The sequence below is a fragment of the Passer montanus genome, unplaced genomic scaffold (assembly GCF_014805655.1).
Source record: "Passer montanus isolate IOZ18808 unplaced genomic scaffold, ASM1480565v1 scaffold9, whole genome shotgun sequence".
NCBI classification, from domain to species: Eukaryota; Metazoa; Chordata; class Aves; order Passeriformes; family Passeridae; genus Passer; species Passer montanus.
Genome location: NW_024374367.1, coordinates 3,305,081 through 3,323,627, shown reverse-complemented (window position 1 = coordinate 3,323,627; position 18,547 = coordinate 3,305,081). Strand labels below are relative to the sequence as shown.

General features: G+C 42.9%; 1 protein-coding gene across 1 annotated transcript in view; it reads right to left on the bottom strand.

Moving 5' to 3' along the window:
• Positions 1-18,211, bottom strand: part of FANCD2 (FA complementation group D2) — a 35,044-nt gene extending 16,833 nt beyond the window's left edge. Inside the window, exons 1-23 of the mRNA XM_039733913.1 lie at positions 18,106-18,211; positions 16,874-16,963; positions 16,580-16,714; positions 15,917-15,984; positions 15,128-15,231; positions 14,545-14,608; positions 13,729-13,781; positions 12,704-12,782; positions 11,935-12,059; positions 10,497-10,584; positions 9,439-9,543; positions 8,633-8,733; positions 8,033-8,141; positions 7,431-7,466; positions 6,882-7,025; positions 6,485-6,619; positions 6,053-6,184; positions 4,826-4,933; positions 2,940-3,049; positions 2,357-2,417; positions 1,550-1,675; positions 651-724; positions 422-562 (exon numbers count right to left, since the gene is read on the bottom strand). Coding sequence (XP_039589847.1) covers positions 422-562; positions 651-724; positions 1,550-1,675; positions 2,357-2,417; positions 2,940-3,049; positions 4,826-4,933; positions 6,053-6,184; positions 6,485-6,619; positions 6,882-7,025; positions 7,431-7,466; positions 8,033-8,141; positions 8,633-8,733; positions 9,439-9,543; positions 10,497-10,584; positions 11,935-12,059; positions 12,704-12,782; positions 13,729-13,781; positions 14,545-14,608; positions 15,128-15,231; positions 15,917-15,984; positions 16,580-16,714; positions 16,874-16,940 — 2,165 coding nt within the window. The 5' untranslated portion in view covers positions 16,941-16,963; positions 18,106-18,211. The remainder of the gene's footprint in view (positions 1-421; positions 563-650; positions 725-1,549; positions 1,676-2,356; positions 2,418-2,939; positions 3,050-4,825; positions 4,934-6,052; positions 6,185-6,484; positions 6,620-6,881; positions 7,026-7,430; positions 7,467-8,032; positions 8,142-8,632; positions 8,734-9,438; positions 9,544-10,496; positions 10,585-11,934; positions 12,060-12,703; positions 12,783-13,728; positions 13,782-14,544; positions 14,609-15,127; positions 15,232-15,916; positions 15,985-16,579; positions 16,715-16,873; positions 16,964-18,105) is intronic.
• Between the last annotated feature and the right edge of the window lie 336 nt (positions 18,212-18,547).

The following is an 18,547-nucleotide window of genomic DNA, read 5'->3' as shown; positions in this document are numbered from 1 at the left end:
ACAAATTTAAAAAAAGAGCCTATTTAACCTTAACAAGCCTATGACTTTTATGATTCTTTTAACTTTAGTGTCCTCCTGTTTACTAAAGAGTTTTTTACATCTTACAGGCTTCCTGTTCCATTTGGCAAAGACAATGCCCTAATTCTTCAGTTGAATTTCTTTTTTGGCTGCATGTCTGTTTAGCATTGTCAATCATCATGAAACACCCAAGATCACCTAAACAGCCCAAGCCAGAACAGACTGCCAGCTCCCAACCAGACTATGCCTCTAAACCTATCTGAGTAGGTTTAACATCAAAAGAAGGAGAAGAACACTGGGAATTGGTAAATTCTCTGACCAGCCCCTTATCAGGCACCTGAAGGGCACAAATGAAAACACTTCCTTTACCTCTGCAGCCACCCCACAAGGAAGTGTCAGATACCTTTTACTTTGGCTACTTGCTCCAGCTGTGACCCTGCCAGGCTCACTCTGTGACACCAATGGCAAGAGGTTAATGGCAATTGCTTCCTGACTTTGATCTTCATCCAGATTGTACAAGGACTTCACTGGGAACAAGAATGAACTGCAAGGAAAGACAGATGTCATCTTGTTGGCAACTTCAGCTCTCAGTGACAGAAACACTATCAATGCTTTATTTGTGATTAGCATACCCATGCACTGTGGGGCTGAGATCCACCACAAAGTCACTGGGGAAATCCTCCACCAAACTCTTCCCAAATTCATCCTGTTATAAAGAAAGGAAAAAAAACCAAACAACTTGCTCAGCAAAGGGGCTCAGTGAAGAAAGCTCCAACAGCAGCAGTGGAAGATGCAGAAGGTAAGGCCAAGCAAAATATCCTGCAACCATCACAGTAATGAAGCCCCATGGCCTGCAAGGGGAGCCAAGGGCTGCCTTTAGAGACAGAGCCAGGAAACATTGCTAAGTTGCACAACCAATTTCTTCCCTGCTCTTTGGATGAGGGCTTGACTACAAGTTCCAGAGTGATGCACAGAGGAAGAGCAGCTGGCTGGAAAAGGAAAGCAGCCCACATGTAAAAGGAGCTCCCAGCAGGAAGAAAGCTGTCCAGTGGCCTTCACAAACCTCTTCCTATCACCATAAATACCATTTATTTATTTATTAGCATTCATGACTGTGGCTTTCCCAAGATCTTAGGGATCAGATAATCCTAGTAGTCTGACGCAGAAACCAATTTCTATAATAAGTTTAAAGTTCTTTCAGATTCTATTTTTGTCTATGAATAGGAACAGCATGCTCTGAAATGTCACTTAATTTCCTTTAAAAGACTTCCCTGTTGTCATGTAAAATTCCAAAAAAAAAAGCTGTTAAAGCACATGAGCACATTCCTGTTAACGAGGAGTCTGCCACAATAAAAAAAGCCAAGAAAGCTAAATGAGGATTTTGTATCTGACCAATCTTTCACAGAACAAAACAAGTTCCCAGACTAGAGTGAAATCCTCAAATTGAATCTATCCTGCCAATGTTTGAAAAACAACATTCTTCCTGAAGAATTCAACTAAGTGATTAAATTCAAATTGCTCTGCAACATACAAGGAGCTGCAAGTCCAAATTGCCCTTCTGCTTCTCAATCAAACTGGCAAATTCATCGTAGTACAGAGCCAAGACCTCTGGTGTTTGCTCACAGCAGAAGCGCACAAGGTCCAGCAGGGTCGACAGCTGAAAGGGGAGAAAACAGTGCAGAACTGGGTAAGGCAAATGGATCCAATTCAAGCTTTTACCTTCAGTCCTTTTACATTAATTTATTGTGAGGCATATTCAAAGCTTCATCTCTAGAGTAACAACCCATGGTGAATATTCTTGAATAGACACAGATTTAAGAAGGAACATGGGCTTTTAGTGTCCTCTGCCATGAAATAATACAGAGTCTGCCCAGGATCACTCTTAAATAGCCTGCCAGCAGAGAAGAAGGCTCTTTAACAGAAACTAAGGGAAAAGGCTGCTAGGCCAATCCTGTGCAGAAGAACTTCCTCTGGATGGCCTGAAAGGCACAGCTACCAAAGCTGAGAGGATGGCCATGGCCACCTTTGGCTCACTGAAGCAGACTGTCCTGCTTCTTTCCTTTGTATTTGAAATAACAACTGGACAGAAGACTTTCACTAAATGCTGCAGTGCTTCTTGTTCTGGTGTAGCAGAGGCAACACCAGCAGGCACCTTTGCTTCTCCAAAACCATTTTTAATTGACTCTTGGCTCTGCAGTTCAATGTACAAGAATCCCAGGCTCAGGAAAGCCAACTCCCAGACCCACACAGTACTTCAGCCAAGACTGCATTTCCAGTCACCCCTCCTTGCTGACCATACCCTCCCTGTGTCCTACACTGCCCCGTTCTTGGCACTCACCTGCTCATCACGCTCACTGTTCAGCTCTGGTCTCTCCACTGAAGCAGCATCTCCTTCATTCCTGGAAGCAATTGAAAACCTTGCTGTTGTGGCACAGGACTCAAGAGACAGAAAAACCCATCACACACACAAGGGTCTCTCTCCAGAAATTGGAGAATTACACATTAAAAAGATTTCTTTGGTACATATTAGGAAAAGACCTGGTGCTGTTTGGGACTTCTATTTTAGACTTCCCTGGACTCAAACACAGAGCACCTCAGGTTATTCAGCCTAGAGTCAGGGCTGATCTGTAGTCAGTCTGCCAGTGTTCAATTTTTTTCCAAACAACAGGGTCATGCAGTGTGGTCAAGAGATCCACAAATAGGCATTAATAAGGAATTTGGATGCCTTTGAGACCAGCAGCAGGTAAGCAGCACTGCACAGGCTGAAATACCAAACACTACAGTATGCAAAAGAGTGTTTTAAGTTCCTGGATTTGCCCAAGATGTGCATGAACTCAAAGGCAATGTCCTCCTGTCTTTGCTTCATTCCAGGCCTGAACTGAAAGCCATGTTAAATTCATCTTTGCTACATTTTCTCTCACCTTTTTAATGCCACACTGCCTATCATGGAAACAGCACCAATAATCCCCATTTGTTTGTGGTTGGGAACCGTGCTGGAGAGCCATTTCCTGATCACCATGTGCATATCATCCTGAAAAGAGACACAGACCATGTCACCACACAGCTACTTGTGTGCATCACTCATAGTTCTATTGGCATCTTCACTTAATGTCATCTCTAAAGGCTACACAGGGATGGTGTACTAGGGTTTTTGCTTAAGAAATGCACATTTTGACATTTCATTTATTATGAAAATATTGATCCCAACTCCAAGTAAGGTTGTAAGCAGCATTGAAAGTGATTTGCTTTGACTTTGCTCTAACTACTACACAGAACATGTAGTTGGTCCAGGTTTCAACTATAATTAACAGAAGAGTATGTTAAAAAACAGCAGATGGTCTTAGGGCCTGTGACACCCAAACAGCTGCAGAGCTGCACTTCAAAACCCTGTCACCTTCAGGAGGCTGAGGGATGGAGCAGTTTGTGGTGAAGGTCCAAAGACAATCTGTGCAGTGCAAGGAAAAATTCCTTATCAACCTGCAGAGAGCCTCGTGTCTAAGAGACATCAGCTTAGAACACTTAGAGAAGGCAAAGAGGAAGTTGGCTCTCAGGATGCTGCTTTCTTGGGTGACCTACCCCTGGAGTCTTCAGTATCACTGAGGATAAGAGTCAAATTGCCAGCCTTGAATCTCCACAGTTACAAACTCTCAGCTCAAAATAAATTCTAGACACTCCTCCCCTTCTTTTCACAACTTCTGAGGGTGACAGGCAGAACATCCTGATGGCAAGTCCTGTTGGGCTGCAGTCACACTGTGTTGCCAAGGCAATTTTCACAAGTCACACATAAGACTCAGGGTGGGAGGTGGGGAAATCATTGAGGAAACTAGCTCAGAAAGGAGCTAAACCTGCCATACAACTGGGAATTTTGGCAGTGAAGAGCTCCAATTTAACAGTGGAGTGGGAAGGACAAAATGGCTGTAGACATGCTGTTTTACATGCCACAGACCAATAAGAAGGAGAGGAAGAGCAGTTTTCCTTTGTAGGCTCAAGTTAGCATGTGCAAACATACTACAACTACAAACTACAAAGGGACTCAAAGAAAGACAAACAGTCCTAATTTCTAAGAGCTGAACTTTATGAATGGGCAGATTTTTAAACCCTGATGTCTCTATTGTAGAATAAATATCTTTAAATTATTTCTTTATCTGCTATGCTCAAGGATTCAGAAATCCAGACAAAGGTACCACCACTGATATGCTGCAGCTGAGTCACACAAGGTATCCTGTACAAGATGAAGGTGGATTTAGACAAACCAGGTTTGACAGCTTCTTGTGTTTAAACCAGAGGCACAAGAGGTGTGGAGTCTACCACTTCACATCTGTAGAGCTCTGCTCTGTGCAGTTCAGTTCTTCTAACAAGAGAGTCTTTGTTATCTCTGGTGTGCAGAATTTAAGTGGCTGAATCAACACAAACACCTCAGGGAGGAAGCTGAACTGTGCTTTCTGAAGGCTTCCAAGTGATGGAGAAACAGCTTGCTGGTGACAGTCCCACTTTAACTGGGAGGTTAGGTTAGGGACTACCATTAGTAGCCTTCCAACATGTCTAACAACTCTGCCTTTCTCAAATGTGCAAGAGAAGGGGACCTTTCTGGGAAAGATGAGAGGCACAGTCACTGTGATAAGCCCTTGACATCAGGGTGGGAAGTCTAGAGCCACAAGCTGATTTGCAGACACTTGGGGAGAAGAGAATTTTAAGCTCAAGGCTATCCTGACATCAATCCCTGTTCAAAGATGATGCCAGTATTTAGTTAACCCAGCAGAAGAACCAAGGCACAGATTGAACAACTTCCAGTTGTGTCTCTGCTTACCTGAATGTAGCTCCCTTCTTGCTTCTGGCTGAATGCTAAAGTGCTGAGGATGTAGAAAAGCTTCCGGATCTGGCATGGATTCAGTTTCTGTGTAGAGTCTAAAATGGTCTGTAAGAGAAGCCACAAACTAGCTCAGGATATCAAGAATCCCTTTCCATATTCTCAAAAACACATTAATTGTCAACCTCAGGAAAGATAATTAACTTTACCTTTTTTGTACACATATGAAAAAGCTACATTCAAATTAACCAAACATAAATGCCAGATTATTGCTCTGGCCTTAATTATGGCATTTCATTTTATCATTGCCTGAATGGAAAGAACAATTTGGCTACCATAAAGCATTTTGGGAGTGCTCAGGACAAATGACAGCTGTCTGTTTTCTATTACAGGTTTGGTCACAGGATTCAAAGTATTTAACAAGAAAGTAATTAAGCAAGTACTTTTCATTTAACAATCAACCAACTAAACAGCAAAAAGTATACAGCTTTCCCACAATGCATCATTAAATCACTGGGAGCACCAAAATATCAGAGAGGAGTGGGAATACCCACACCCACCTTCTTCAAGGGCTCTTAAATACAAGCTGCCCTTAAGCTACAAGCCACGACTGATGGGGGAGTGTTCAAGGAAAGTAAAGTTACATGCTTGCCTTGCTGTTTAGCCCTTCCCTCAATCTTCACTTTTACTACCTTTAGAAATAGGCAGCTGGGCAGGTCTGACCCTGCTCATCATTCTTAGAATTCAGTTGTCTATATTTTTTCTCCCTTTCTTCTTTAAATTTTAGGATATGTCTTCTTCCATCTCTGCAAGCAATTTTGTCTTAGGATTCAAATACTGGCTGGAGTACTGTCAGTCTTTTAATAGACAGAATGCACAGTCCACTAAGGGAGCAGGTTTTTGCTAAGTTTTTAAATAGCTCATATAAATAAAAATAGCATTTCCATTGTAGGCACCATTCCATGCCTGCAATTTAGGCATTGTCCAGCTAAAGGAAATTGTCTATCTCAATTTCCCCTGTCAAAAAACTATACAATCCTATCTTACAGCTCACACTTTGACAGCAGTTACCTTCAGTTCTGACCACTGCCTTTCTCCAGGCAGAAAAGCTTTACAGGTACAAGTTCTTCCAGTACATCTATCTTGGAGAAGTACTGGCCTGTTCTGGATCTGAGGCAAGTGGTGTAAGAGCCCCAAAATCTAGTCTAAACCCAGAAATGCACACACCTTCACAAAGGTGGCATAGCGCATCAGCAGGGACGTGTGCAGCACCACCAAATCCGTGAGCACATCCAGAGAAATGTCCAGTTCTGTCTCACTTCCACTGCACACGTGAGTCACCAAAGCAGTCACAACCTCCTAAGGAAAAAGCCACCAAAAGAACACAGTGAAATATCAACAGAAAAATGTCTGCCTTGCTCTGCTCTTATGAACTATGTTGATCAAGTACAGATAATCACAGCAGTCTTTGTGCTTGAAGTCACTTGCTATCAGTCTTGCTGTGATTCTTCCCCATCTTCTTCTTGGCCTATTTTTTGGCACAGACCTCTCTCCAAAGGCTTCCTACTGCCTGAAACCCTGTCCCCTAAAGGATCATGACATACACTCTAGAACAAAGTGCAAATCTAAACAAAACAGCTGCCATCCATCATGCTGTACCTGCTGGCAGTAGGAGTCAAAGGCTGCAAAAGCTTGTTTGTACATGCAGCTGCCAAAGGAGACCACAGCTGGGTGTGCTGAGTGCAGAAATGTCTGAGCAAGGGCTAGGATTGAAGGGAAGAAGTCTTTGATAACCTGAAATACAGACATCATGAAAGAAGAGATTACTGTTGCTTGTTTTCAACATAACCAATGCTGAGGAAAGCTCAACTCCAAAAAACCACATGACAGTTACAACAGAGGATATGTGCCTTGGGACAATGATCTGGACTAAAAATTATAGAAGTACATGAACATTACTGGAAAGGTACAAATAATGCAACACAGGGCTAAATCATCATCTGACAAGATCTTTGAGAGATAAAAGAGAGAGTCCCAAAGCAGGATCAGCACTGACCGTTGAATGGTTTTGGAAGGCATTCTGCATCAGCTGTTCTGGCATGCAGCCTAATCGGATTTTGCTCCTCAAAACCTTCTCAGTTTGCTTCCTGTTCCTGGTGTTTGTAGAGTGGATTAGCAGCAAAACTATCAGATCCAGAACCTTTTAGAGGAAATAACCACCACTCATTACGCTGACATATTAAAAAGTCCAGATAACTCCAAGTCAAAACTCAAAGTCTAAACTGAGAAGAAAAGAAGAGCTCAGAAAGTCCCAAGAGTCACAACTGAAATAAAACCTTATGAGTACAACAGGACAGAATTACAGCAGGATAACTCTGTCCCTTAACAGAAGGGACAGGGATGAACCTGAAGGAAGGGATGAACCAAAAGTTACAAAGAAAATGGATGGTTGTTATACTTGGAACAAGTCCAATACCAAGAGAACCATCCATGAAACATCACTGGCAAGTTTCTGGTTCAAATTCAAAAATCTCTTAATCTACAAGCATGAAGAAAGCCCTTGAGAAACCAAGAGAGGAGGACACTTACAGAGCAGAACTATTACCTTATGGTCAGACACAGATGTGCTGTTCTCAATAGCCTGAGAGAAAAAAAAACCAAGCAAGCTGTTAGGCTACAGTACAATACTGTATTCCAAAACCAAATCAAAAAAGGTAGACACCAAAAGTCTGTGACACCCTGCTTACAAATTTCTCTCCTCTACAACAGGATACCCATCAAAGTCAGCAAACTGGATCTTGCCAACAACAGAGAATCCAGAAGGTATTAAAAAAAATAGCTGAAAACTGAATTTGAACAAGGATGTTCTCAAATAACACGAGGCTTGAGAAAGGAACTGAGGTATTGAGGAATGAGGACAAGAAACAGCCTTATGGTTTACACTGAAATGCAATTTAAAATTAAATTTAGCCTAATACCAGCTGATAATGATTTCTAATAGGACATTTTCAAGCACCTTAAGGCTTCACATAGCTAAATCTCAATATATGGGAATGCATTTTTCCTGTCTTGCAGAATGAAATGTGTATCAGTAAAGTGAAGGGCTAACATTTGTCTTTTAATACTACATTTGATGATAAGAAAGGCTCAGACTCAATCAAGGAGCCCAAATAAAAAAGGAAACAAGGTCTGAAGTATGTATCTTACCTTAATCCATGCTTCAGAGACATCTTTCTGAAATCTCACAGCTAACTTAATGACATCAAAAAGTAGCTTCACACAGTTCTGGCTGGTGGTTACTTGGCTCAGGGAAGAACTGCAAATCATCAGAAAAGAGGAGACTCAGTCCCTGCAAATACTGTCACAGAAGGAGCAAGGCAGCCCAGCAGTCACAGCAGTTACTTAAAGCAGCCATTGTCCAGAGGGAATGCTCTGGCAAGGACAGAGAGTTTCCCAAGAGGGTGGAAACAGAGGTCACAGAATCAATGGAAAACATACTGCAGGGAACTTAGAACAGATAAACTGGTAGCAACATTATTATAAATGAAGTTGCTTATCCCCATGCAGACATGGAGGCAGATGGCTCAAAAGGAACTACATCCATAGCAGGAGAAGCTGGCTGGGCAAGGAGGGACAAATGTATTGCATTAGTACACAGCAGGAAGGAATAAAGGTGTCTGTGCCTTTCCACAGGATAAATCAGGCTCGTGTATGTAGCCAGTTGTGCCAGAGAGACCAGAAGAGGAACAGTTTAAGTTCTCTTGTCTCATCCTACCCTTGGAGAATCAAGTAAACTTGTTTAAGTACCTGGCCTGGACTTGGCTTTTAATCTTCTTCTGGGAGCTGTGAATCTGCAGGGGCAGAACACACGAGGACAGATCCAAGCTCTTACGAAGATCAGAAATCACCTGTAAAGCAAAATCCATACACAAATCACTGTGACAAATGAGGGAAGAACAGAAAAAGCTGAGGAAAATAAAACAATTTCCCATAATAACCCTAAAATTACAAATCAAAACTCATATATTTGTAAAGATTCACAAGTATTTAATCATGCCCAAATTTATTTTTTTAACTTAGAAAATGAACCAGCAATACTTTTCTCTTCACCTGTACGTCATACAAAAGATAGAATTTTTTAAGACCTACTCTGTGAAATTCCCACCTATATCTGCTTTACATTGCTGTGAACTGTTTTTGTTCTGTTTAGCAGCTGAGCAAGATACATGACAGCCTCAGGAATCCTGGGACATGCAAGTTTACCAATGTGACTGCTGTTCAAATGCAGTGTACCAGCACAGACTGGCTTCCATGTCATAGGCACACTTTTTTACAGGGGTCTCCCTGAAAGGTTTGGGCAGATCACAAACCTCATTTGACTTAGGCTGAGGCTTTCTCAACATATGAAACAAGTGTGTTTGATGGCTCAGCAAGGCTGGCTTTGATCCCTGGCTTTGATTACTTGAAAACATTACTTTAATGTTTTCAAGTAATATTAAAATTTTACTTGAAAACATTAAAAACATACAGATCTGTGTGTGAAGCAACTTCCCTCTGTTAAAACACACACTGGTGTGGAAAACACACACTTCATTATGAAAAAGATACTGTACCTCTACTGCATCTGCTGCCTTGACATTTTGGAGGATGAATTTTACTACTACAGGCAAATCTTCCAGTTTTACAGAAGGCACAATGGCCATGGCAGACTGTCTCACCTGAGGAGAGAGCAAGATTCCATCAGCTGGAAGACAACACTTCACAAAAACATAGCTGTGCTAGTGGGAAGGAACCCTTGGAGAATTACAGTCCAGCCTTCTGCTCAGAGCAGGAATATTGTCAGTACTAGATTGGATTCTCCTTGGCTTTGCTGAGTCTCGAAGGATGAAGAAAACCTCCAATCTCTGCCACCTCTTTGATAATTTATGTCAATGCTGCAGACCCTAACTAGTTTTTCCAAATGTCAATCCTAAACCCCTTGTTTTGGCCACTGACCCTTATCACTCTTCAACAGGAAGAGCTTGGCTCCAACATTTCATAACTGGCTTTCAAAAGGGAAAAACATGGAGGATGTGGAGCCTGCTATGCAGCACCAGCCTTTTGGGACTATGTAAAACACTATTTATGCACTCAAATGAACTGATTTTATTTTATTCATAAGAAGACCAACTCCAAAAAGTGCAGCAATGTAACATATCCAAAAGGCACAAGGCACATCATCGTCTCTTCTCCTTTCTCAGCACTCTGCAGAGAAAACCTATTTAATTATTTAATCACCAATCTGCCTTTCCTTTAGAATATAACAGTCTAGTTGGTCACTGTACTTAAAAAAGATTAAATATTGACAATAAGGTTTAAGACAGGCAGCAAAAAATTACTGCAGATGGACAAAGTGCTACTGCATTTGCTAAAACAGCTGTGATTGGAATTCCTGGCTGTTACAGTAGGAATTCAGAAAACTTCTCTCTGCTCTTTGCTGAACCCCTCTCTTATGGGGGGTTTCAAAAACCAGCTTTAGCTTCTGGCCTCTTTCCAACTTCAGGAGCTCAGGACTTTTGAAAGCCTACAGGAGTCAGATTTAGCAAAATACTGGGAATGAAGAAGCAGCTCCAGCTCTCGTGTTGCTAAGCAGGGGCTGGGGTCTGCTGAAGTGCTCAGTAAAAGCTCTCACCTCAGCCACGAGTTCTGCATCAAGATCCAGACGAGAAAGAGCATCCAGGATTGGCACTGTCAGCCGTCTGCCCTGCTTCAGCAAGCAGCTGATACACAGGGAAAAGAAAACAAAGGGTCTCTTAACAAAACCAAGAAGGTATCGTTAGTGTATTGTAGGATTCCAGTAGTTTTTGTGGTTACTGCAAAAAAAAAATTCTCTGAAACTGACAACATATGCCACTGGCCTTATGGAAAACTTGTTCTCTAAATTATTACTCCTCATGTAAGAACTGCACCTGTCTTTAACAGCCTCATGGACTTTCCCAAAACTCATGTAATCATTCTTGGCTGACATCACAGTTTCTTACTGTGAAGTACAACTTTCTCTAGTAAGAAGTTGTACTTAAATTTTGTTAGTTGAAAATCAGCTCATCTGCAGCACTCTGGTAAGTCTGTCTGTGCTCCCTAATTCATTAGAAGCAATGAGTTGTTTTCTGCATCAGAAATGGGAAGAGGCTGTGGAGAATATGGAAATAAGTATGCCTTGCTGGTACTGTTTGGATCTCAGCTTTCAAAATACACAAACAGAGAAAAGAGAAGTCTAAGGAGTTTGATTAGCATAGGAAAAATGTGTGGAGTTATTTTATTTAGAAGCTGAGGCAATAAACAGAATGAAGACAAAATCACCATTTGAGAGGGTACAAGGAATAGGATGCACTGCTTGCAGTAATAATCTGCAACAGTGATCACAGGTTTGAAAAGGTAATTAACACTAGCATAAATGTAAGTGACCTGTGCAATAATAAGAATTACAAACACTTAGACTACTCAAATTATTGTGTAAAATGAATACATTATTTAAAAAGACAGATGTAAAGACTAGTCTATGACAGTTCTCCCTGGGATTGTAACTCTTGGCACTAGGTTCCCCAGTTGTTTGGATCAGTAAATATGCTTGAGAAAAGTATATAAAATAGCCAGAAAGTTCTGTTTCAGGCACACATTTACTGTGTTGTGGGTCTGGGGTTTTCTTTATTAATAAAAACCATGTTGATCCTTACCACAGCAGAATCCAAGGCAAATCAGAAGTTGTCAGTAGTAATATCCAAGTGACTGATCATAGACTATCCAGCAGAAGTAGTGAGTACTTAACTGGATGCTACCTGTGCTGTCTCCAGGTAGTCAAGACTTCAATAATGATTTAGATAAAAGCAGTTTTGGAGCATTGTCTAAATGCAACATCTTTTTTTGGATTGCCTGTGCTCTCTTTAGGAGCATAACAGTACAAATGGAATGTCCTAAGACAGTGGTAGGTGTCCCCAGATGCTGCAGTTAACAGGAACACAGTGCTGTCCTAATACTTCAGTCAACCTGCATTAATGCATCTTGTCCTTTTCTGCTAAGTGCAAGGGGGAAAAAACAAAACAAAACAAACCCTCCCAACAAATCATCCATACCTGAGCTCTCTGGCAACCTCACTTTGCTGGGAATCCTCCAGGATCTCAGGTAGACTGGTGATAATATCATGCTGGATTGGTACTGGAGAGACACTAACCATCTGCATTAACTTCCTGACCAGATCCTGCAGACAAGAGGAGCACTGGTGAAGTGCACAAATCTCTCAGCACAACAATAGTATGCATCTAAGGTCCCTCAGTGCAACATCTGCCTGAGTTTGTGCAACTGTCCCTTAACTCATTGTCCTGCTGACATCATGAATGATATTTTTTACAGCTAGGATATAATGAACTTGATGAGCAGAGGAAACTGGGAAACACAACAAGCTTCCCAGTGTTTAGTACTCCAGTAGAGAGTAACCCACAGCTTAGGGAAAGAAGGAAAAGAATCACCAGAGCAAGAACAGAGAACTCCTCCCCACATGCTTGCAAGTATCCAGTACCTTGCTAAAATTAAACAAGGGGGGATCATAACTTCCTGCCAACAACAGCTTTAAAATGGGGTCATCTGTGTGAATACATATGCACAGATATAAATTTATGTAAAAGAAGACTTAGAGCAAGGAAAAAAGAAAAATACTACAAGATGTTCAGATGTCACTCAAGGCAAACATAACAAAACAGAAAAATATTAAATCTCTCCTTCAGCATGTGAATACAAAAACAGCATCAGTTCTCAGCAGCACAATAATTCAATCTAATCCCACCTGAGAGGCATTCCAGAAGCTGTTTGGAAAAGGCACCATGTGATTGCACCTCTGGCACCCACCTGGCTGTCAAGGAGCCTGTCAAGCCACTTAAACTGATTGATGATGAGCCGGGGGAAATTTGTTCCAAAGGTGCCCACACTGAAACAGCAGGAAAGGATACACAGCTTAGTCAGACCTACAGACTCCAGAGCTCTGCTGCTGCTCAGCAAGACCAACTTACCCCATTCTTAACTGGTCACTAATACACAGAAAGAACTTCACTCTTCTTACAGTTTGATAGGAGACAAGTGTAACAACATCCATTTTTCAGAATTCCCAGAGGATTCACAGCACAATTAACAGCTTATCACTTTTACATCCAATATCCTTTAGAATTCTTGGGTGAAAACAGCTCAGACCTTGTCACTGTCTATGTTAAACCCTCCTCAAACAAGATTTCAGTCTGAGACAATTTCTTGGACTACACCCCTGTGCAGCATTTGTATCCTGTATTTCAGCACTGGAACAAAAGCTGCAGCAGGAACAGCCTCAGCTTCTTTCTGCCCCTTGGCCTGCCCCACTAACTCTGCAGTGAGCATCCAGGCACAGGAAGGAGATGAAGTGGTCAAGTCTTGCCTGTGTTACACCTCAAGATCTCTCACTCCACTGTGGTGTTCTACATTCAAAAGCCAAGAGATGATCTTTCAATTTCCCTTGTTTGAACACAACTTGCAAGTTTAAAAGGAGATCTGTTTGCATCTCCCAGCCTCCTAAAATTCTGTCAGCAGCCGCTTCCATCTTATTTTTTTAATGATGAGACACTCTCTAGTCCCTCTGATGAAATAATTCCCAAGCTTGTGTCAGTAGCTGTGAAAAGCACAATCAATCAATGCCCAATGTCTGCATTTCACCTGCTAGAAATTTGTCTGCTGCTCTGTGGACTCACAAATTTAAGGTCAGATTATTTTACACAGATATGAAAAAAAACTCACATCAGTGCAAACTGCCAGTCAGGTAAATTTGAAGTAACAGCTAAAGTCAAACAGCTGGTAATTGTCCAAAACAAATTTCATTTCAAGGCAGAGAGAAGCCAGTTTATACTCACATGTCAAAAAAGAATTCAGGGATCTTTTCCAACAACAGTGTAATGACAGCAGGCTAAAAGAAAGGAAAAAGACAGTGTTAGGGTGATTTACTGGTTGTGCTGTGGTACTACCACCAAAACTGACCTTTCAGAAAAGATGAAATATACACAGAGAATAAAATGACGGAAAGGTTCAATAAAGGATTGCCTGGATAAGAAATCTCTTGCCTAATGCTAGAAATGAGACACACAGCCTAAGAAATGAAAAGCACTTTTCAGAGGGTGGTATAAACTACCCACATAACCCAACAGAATATGGCCACATGGGCAGGATGTACAATTCCTCTGGGCCAATGAACCCCTCTTTCTCAGACCCTGAGCTGCTCTTCACCACACAGAAAACAAAAGCATCAATTTCAGATAAGTTTGAAAACAGTGCCCAGCTCTAACACTTAAATAAACTTTCTCCACAGTGGAAGTGATTATATCTCATCAGAATTTCCTATGGTTGATCTGAGCCATCATCTCTCATTCTGCCCCTGTTCACCTTTGAGAAGAGTCTGGCTCTGTGTTCCCTACACCTTGCAACCAGGTATGTGAAGACCATGAAATTTCCCTTAATCTTCTTTTAAAACTGAACAAACCCAGTTCCCTCTGTCTCTGTTTGTCTGCCATGTGTCCCAGGCCCTAAGCATCTTTGTCCCTACAACAAACTGGAGACTATTCCAGATGCAGCCTCACCTGCCTCAAAAACAGTTCTATTAATCCTTTACTTAAGTAAGCAAAACGTTCCCTATAATCAAAACCATTGTAAAGAGCAAGCTAAGGTTCCCATACCTGTAAGATCTTAATCCCAAGAAGCAGTTTAATGAGGCTTTCACAATATGAGTGCACCAGATTCCTGCAAGATGAAAGATTCCATCACAGTTGTGTTCAAGAACATGCTGGGAGAACAGGCTGTAGCTCTTCCCATTACTGTTTTCTTTTAAAAACTACATACAATGACTTAAGGTAGCACATGGTAATCACAGACACACAAAAAGATTTACAACTGCACTTTAGCTCTGAACCAGTCACTTTCTACAAGACTAGAAATGTAAAAGTCTGTGGGGAAGCTGTATCTCCTGGGGGGAAAAAAATCTCAAAAAGGAATTGACATTCACCAGTCCTGGCAAATTGTCTTCATAGTATTTGATTGTTGCCATAAACTGCCATGGAACCCAAGGTGTGCCATGGGCAGACAGCAAATTCTGTGACTTAACCCTCTAAACTCCCTGCTAATTAACAGCAATGGATTACACCAGGCATCCTGCCTTGGTGTGCAGCACTTGGAGCCTTTAGCTGCACTCTGGTCAATGTCACAGCACATAACTAGAGACTGGCTCTGACTGAGGGGGAAGGCAAAACACATTTTCTCTACCTCGACCCCTCAGTCCGTACAGGAGTGCAGGGCAAGAGGCAATTCTTGAACTGGTTCCTGTCCTTGATGTGAGATTCCAGGCCACTGATGAACTGCTTCACAACCTGCAAAGCAGAGAGAAGTTATCCAGTCAGCTGCTGTCCTTTAGGATGCATTTTGCTGGCAGTTGATGGTTGATGCATTTTGCTAGCAGGAAGAGCTAAGCAGGGAATGCAGACAGAAACTGTGATGGAAGGAATGCAGGATAATAAATGAATGCTAGTCTAGACCATTTCCAGAGGAAACAGTGATTGTTCTGCAAAGTAACTCACATTTTACTTTGATTTAAAAAGACTTTGCCTTTCTTCCTGTTCAGCTGAGATAATGTGACAGGGGCTGCACCCAAAAAACATCTGTAGTCAAACCACTGGCCTCAGGACTTTCACCTTGGACTTGCTGTCTGGGGAGGAGCACCATATTCATGGCAGTGTTAATGCTGCCAGCTCCCACCCAACACAAAACCAAACCCAGCTTCTACCACAAAGCTATGCAAGTGATTTGTCTGCTCTAAGAGTCTCTGTCTATTGAATAATATTGCTGATGAAAATTACTTTGACAGTCAGAAAAACAGTGGGACTAAAAGACTGGAACAGCAATACTAAGAGAACTGGAAAATCTGAACCACAGAAATCCAAGACAAACTGCTGTGTTGCACATTTTGTAAGGGACTAGCAGGGACAGGCAGCTGCTTTTGCATCTTTTCCTACTCAGCAAACAGCTTTAAAGGTGGCTCCTGCCAAAGTTACTTACAGCTGGGTAAGTAGGGTGCTTCTCCAGGGCCAGGCAGAGCTTCTTCTGGAAAGCTATTTGATCAACAGCTAAGGAGACAGTTTAGAAAGGACATAAGGAATGAGACATAGTCTGTCCATCCAACATCATAACAGCTACACCAAGTACAAGCTCTCAAGCCCATCCACCAGCATTTTGCATTTGCTCTATTGAGAAGCCCAGTTGGCAAAAGCCTGAGTGGAATCAGCACTTGTGCTTTCTCTAGTCAGGGCTGAGAGCAGCATTGAAGACACTGAATGCAGGATTCCTGAAGGCCTTGCCTGAAATGAAAGGCAACAATGCCACGTTTGTTTCCCCATTTCAGAGCTCCTGCCTCTGCAATTCAATACTGTAATCACAGATGCAGTTCCATATTTTTCTATAAACCTCCAATAATCTTTCAGAAGTCTTTAAACTTAACAGGTATACACCCAAAGAGGTGGAATAATGAGTTTAGGTGATGCACTGAATTCAGCAAGAACAAGAGGCATGACACAAATAAGAGGCCAAATGAGAGTTTGCTTAAATTTTTAAACAAGCTGGCTCAAGCACTTTCGTGCTGCAAGTAAAACACATCATTGCTTTGCACTATCCATCCTTGCAGGTTTTGATCTAAATCAGAAACAGCAAATGTTGAACTCATACCTATTTCATTCTGTCCCTCCCCAGCTTTCAGCACAATTCCTGATGTCCTGAGGAGCTCTTCAAAGACTCCCTCATTCTCCAGTCCACAGAAGGCAGAAGCATTTTCCTTATCAGAACTCCGTGACTTCTTGGTTTCTGAGAAAACAAGATATGCTGCATCAAATACATAAAAAATCAGCAATGTCATTAACAATCAGCATTATCAAAACTGCCATTTTGGCCCTGCCCCTGCTTGGGAGCTGCTGCCTTCATTCAAGGGTCTCCACCCCACTAAGATGATACCCAAGCACCTACTTGGCAAGTCTGTCTTGCAGCTCTCTTCAGAAGCATCAACTTTTGACAATTTCCTTTTTGAAACCATGGTAACAAAACCTTTGTTGTTGCCTAAAAAAAATGCAGGAAAAAGACAAGTTGTTTTTTTCATCTCTTTTTTTAAGCAAATCTGTGTATTAGTGAATAGCAAAAGGGAACTGACAGAAATTGAGAGTGCTTAAAGAAAGACAGATTGCCTGGGTAACCAATATCACACCACATTCTCCTGCTGTGCAGGTTGAAATTTTAGAGTTTGTCATATTTAAATAGCACAATACATCCCTTTTTCTAAAATTCAGTTCCTCATAAAACAAGGCTTGGCCTTTCATTCAGACACCAGGCAAATGAAATGGCAAATTAAAGTGAGCAACTATGAGGACCCAGACTGGATCCACTGAGCTAAACTCAAGACCCTCTCCACATGCCTGGACAAAGCAAGAGGATTCACAGATGGGTGTTCATGAGCCCAAACACATTAAGTGACCCTGTTCATGTCCCTAACCATGAATCATAGCCAGTGAGCTCTGTCAGCACAAACCTCCATCTCACTCATCCTCTTTTGGGGGGTGCCAACGAGTAAAAAGAAAAAAAAAATTACTCACCTTAAAAACTTAAAGGTTATTAAGAAAATAAGTGTGCACATCTCACACTAAATTTCAACTGCTTGGCAAAGGCTGGTAAAATGAGTTACTTAAAATATCAGCATGGGAGCAGAACAGTTTAAAAACAAAAATGCAATGAGCCTTTCACAGCTGTTTCAGGTGTATAAATCTGAAAGATGGGTGCCAAGGAAATGGTGCCCGACTCTCTTCAGTGGTGCCCAGTGATGGGATAATGAGCAACAACCAAAACTGAAACACGAGAAGTTTCCCTTTGACACGAGCAAAATCTGCTTTAGGTTGTGGATGGCAGAGCACTGGCACAGCTGCCCGGGGAAGGCGCTGACTTTCCATCCCTGCAGACACTCCCAACCCACCCGGGCCCGCTCCTGTGTCACCTGTCCTGGGTGACCCTGCCTTGGCAGGGGGTTGGACTGGGCGAGCAGAGCTCCCTTCCAGCCCCAGCACCGCTGGGATTCTGTTCTGGGTGCGAGGGGCACCCACAGCCCCGCCAGGGTCAGGCTGGCCGCTCTCCATCGCACCTGCTGCCACAGCTGGCAGTGCCTCAGGCGGCCGTTCCACCTCCCCAGCCCAGCCCAGCCCAGCTCAGCTCACCTGAGCCGAGCCGAGCCGAGCTCTCCTCCCGTCCTCTCCGGGCAGGACAGGGCAGGGCAGGGCAGGACACGCCGCTGTCCCCACACGCCGCTGTCCCTCCACTCTGCTGTCCCCACACGCCGCTGTGCCCACACGCCGCTGTCCCCTCACGCCGCTGTCCCCACACTCTGCTGTCCCCTACCTCCCCAGCCCAGCCCAGCTCACCTGAGCCACCTGTCCTGGGTGAGAGCTCTCCTCCCGTCCTCTCCGGGTAGGACAGGGCAGGGCAGGGCAGGACACGCCGCTGTCCCCACACTCTGCTGTCCCCTCACGCCGCTATGCCCTCACGCCGCTGTCCCCACACTCGGCTGTCCCCACACGCCGCTGTCCCTTCACGCCGCTCCCGCCGCACGCCGCTCCCGCCGCCCGCGCTCGCCCACACTCTGCTGTCCCCTCACGCCGC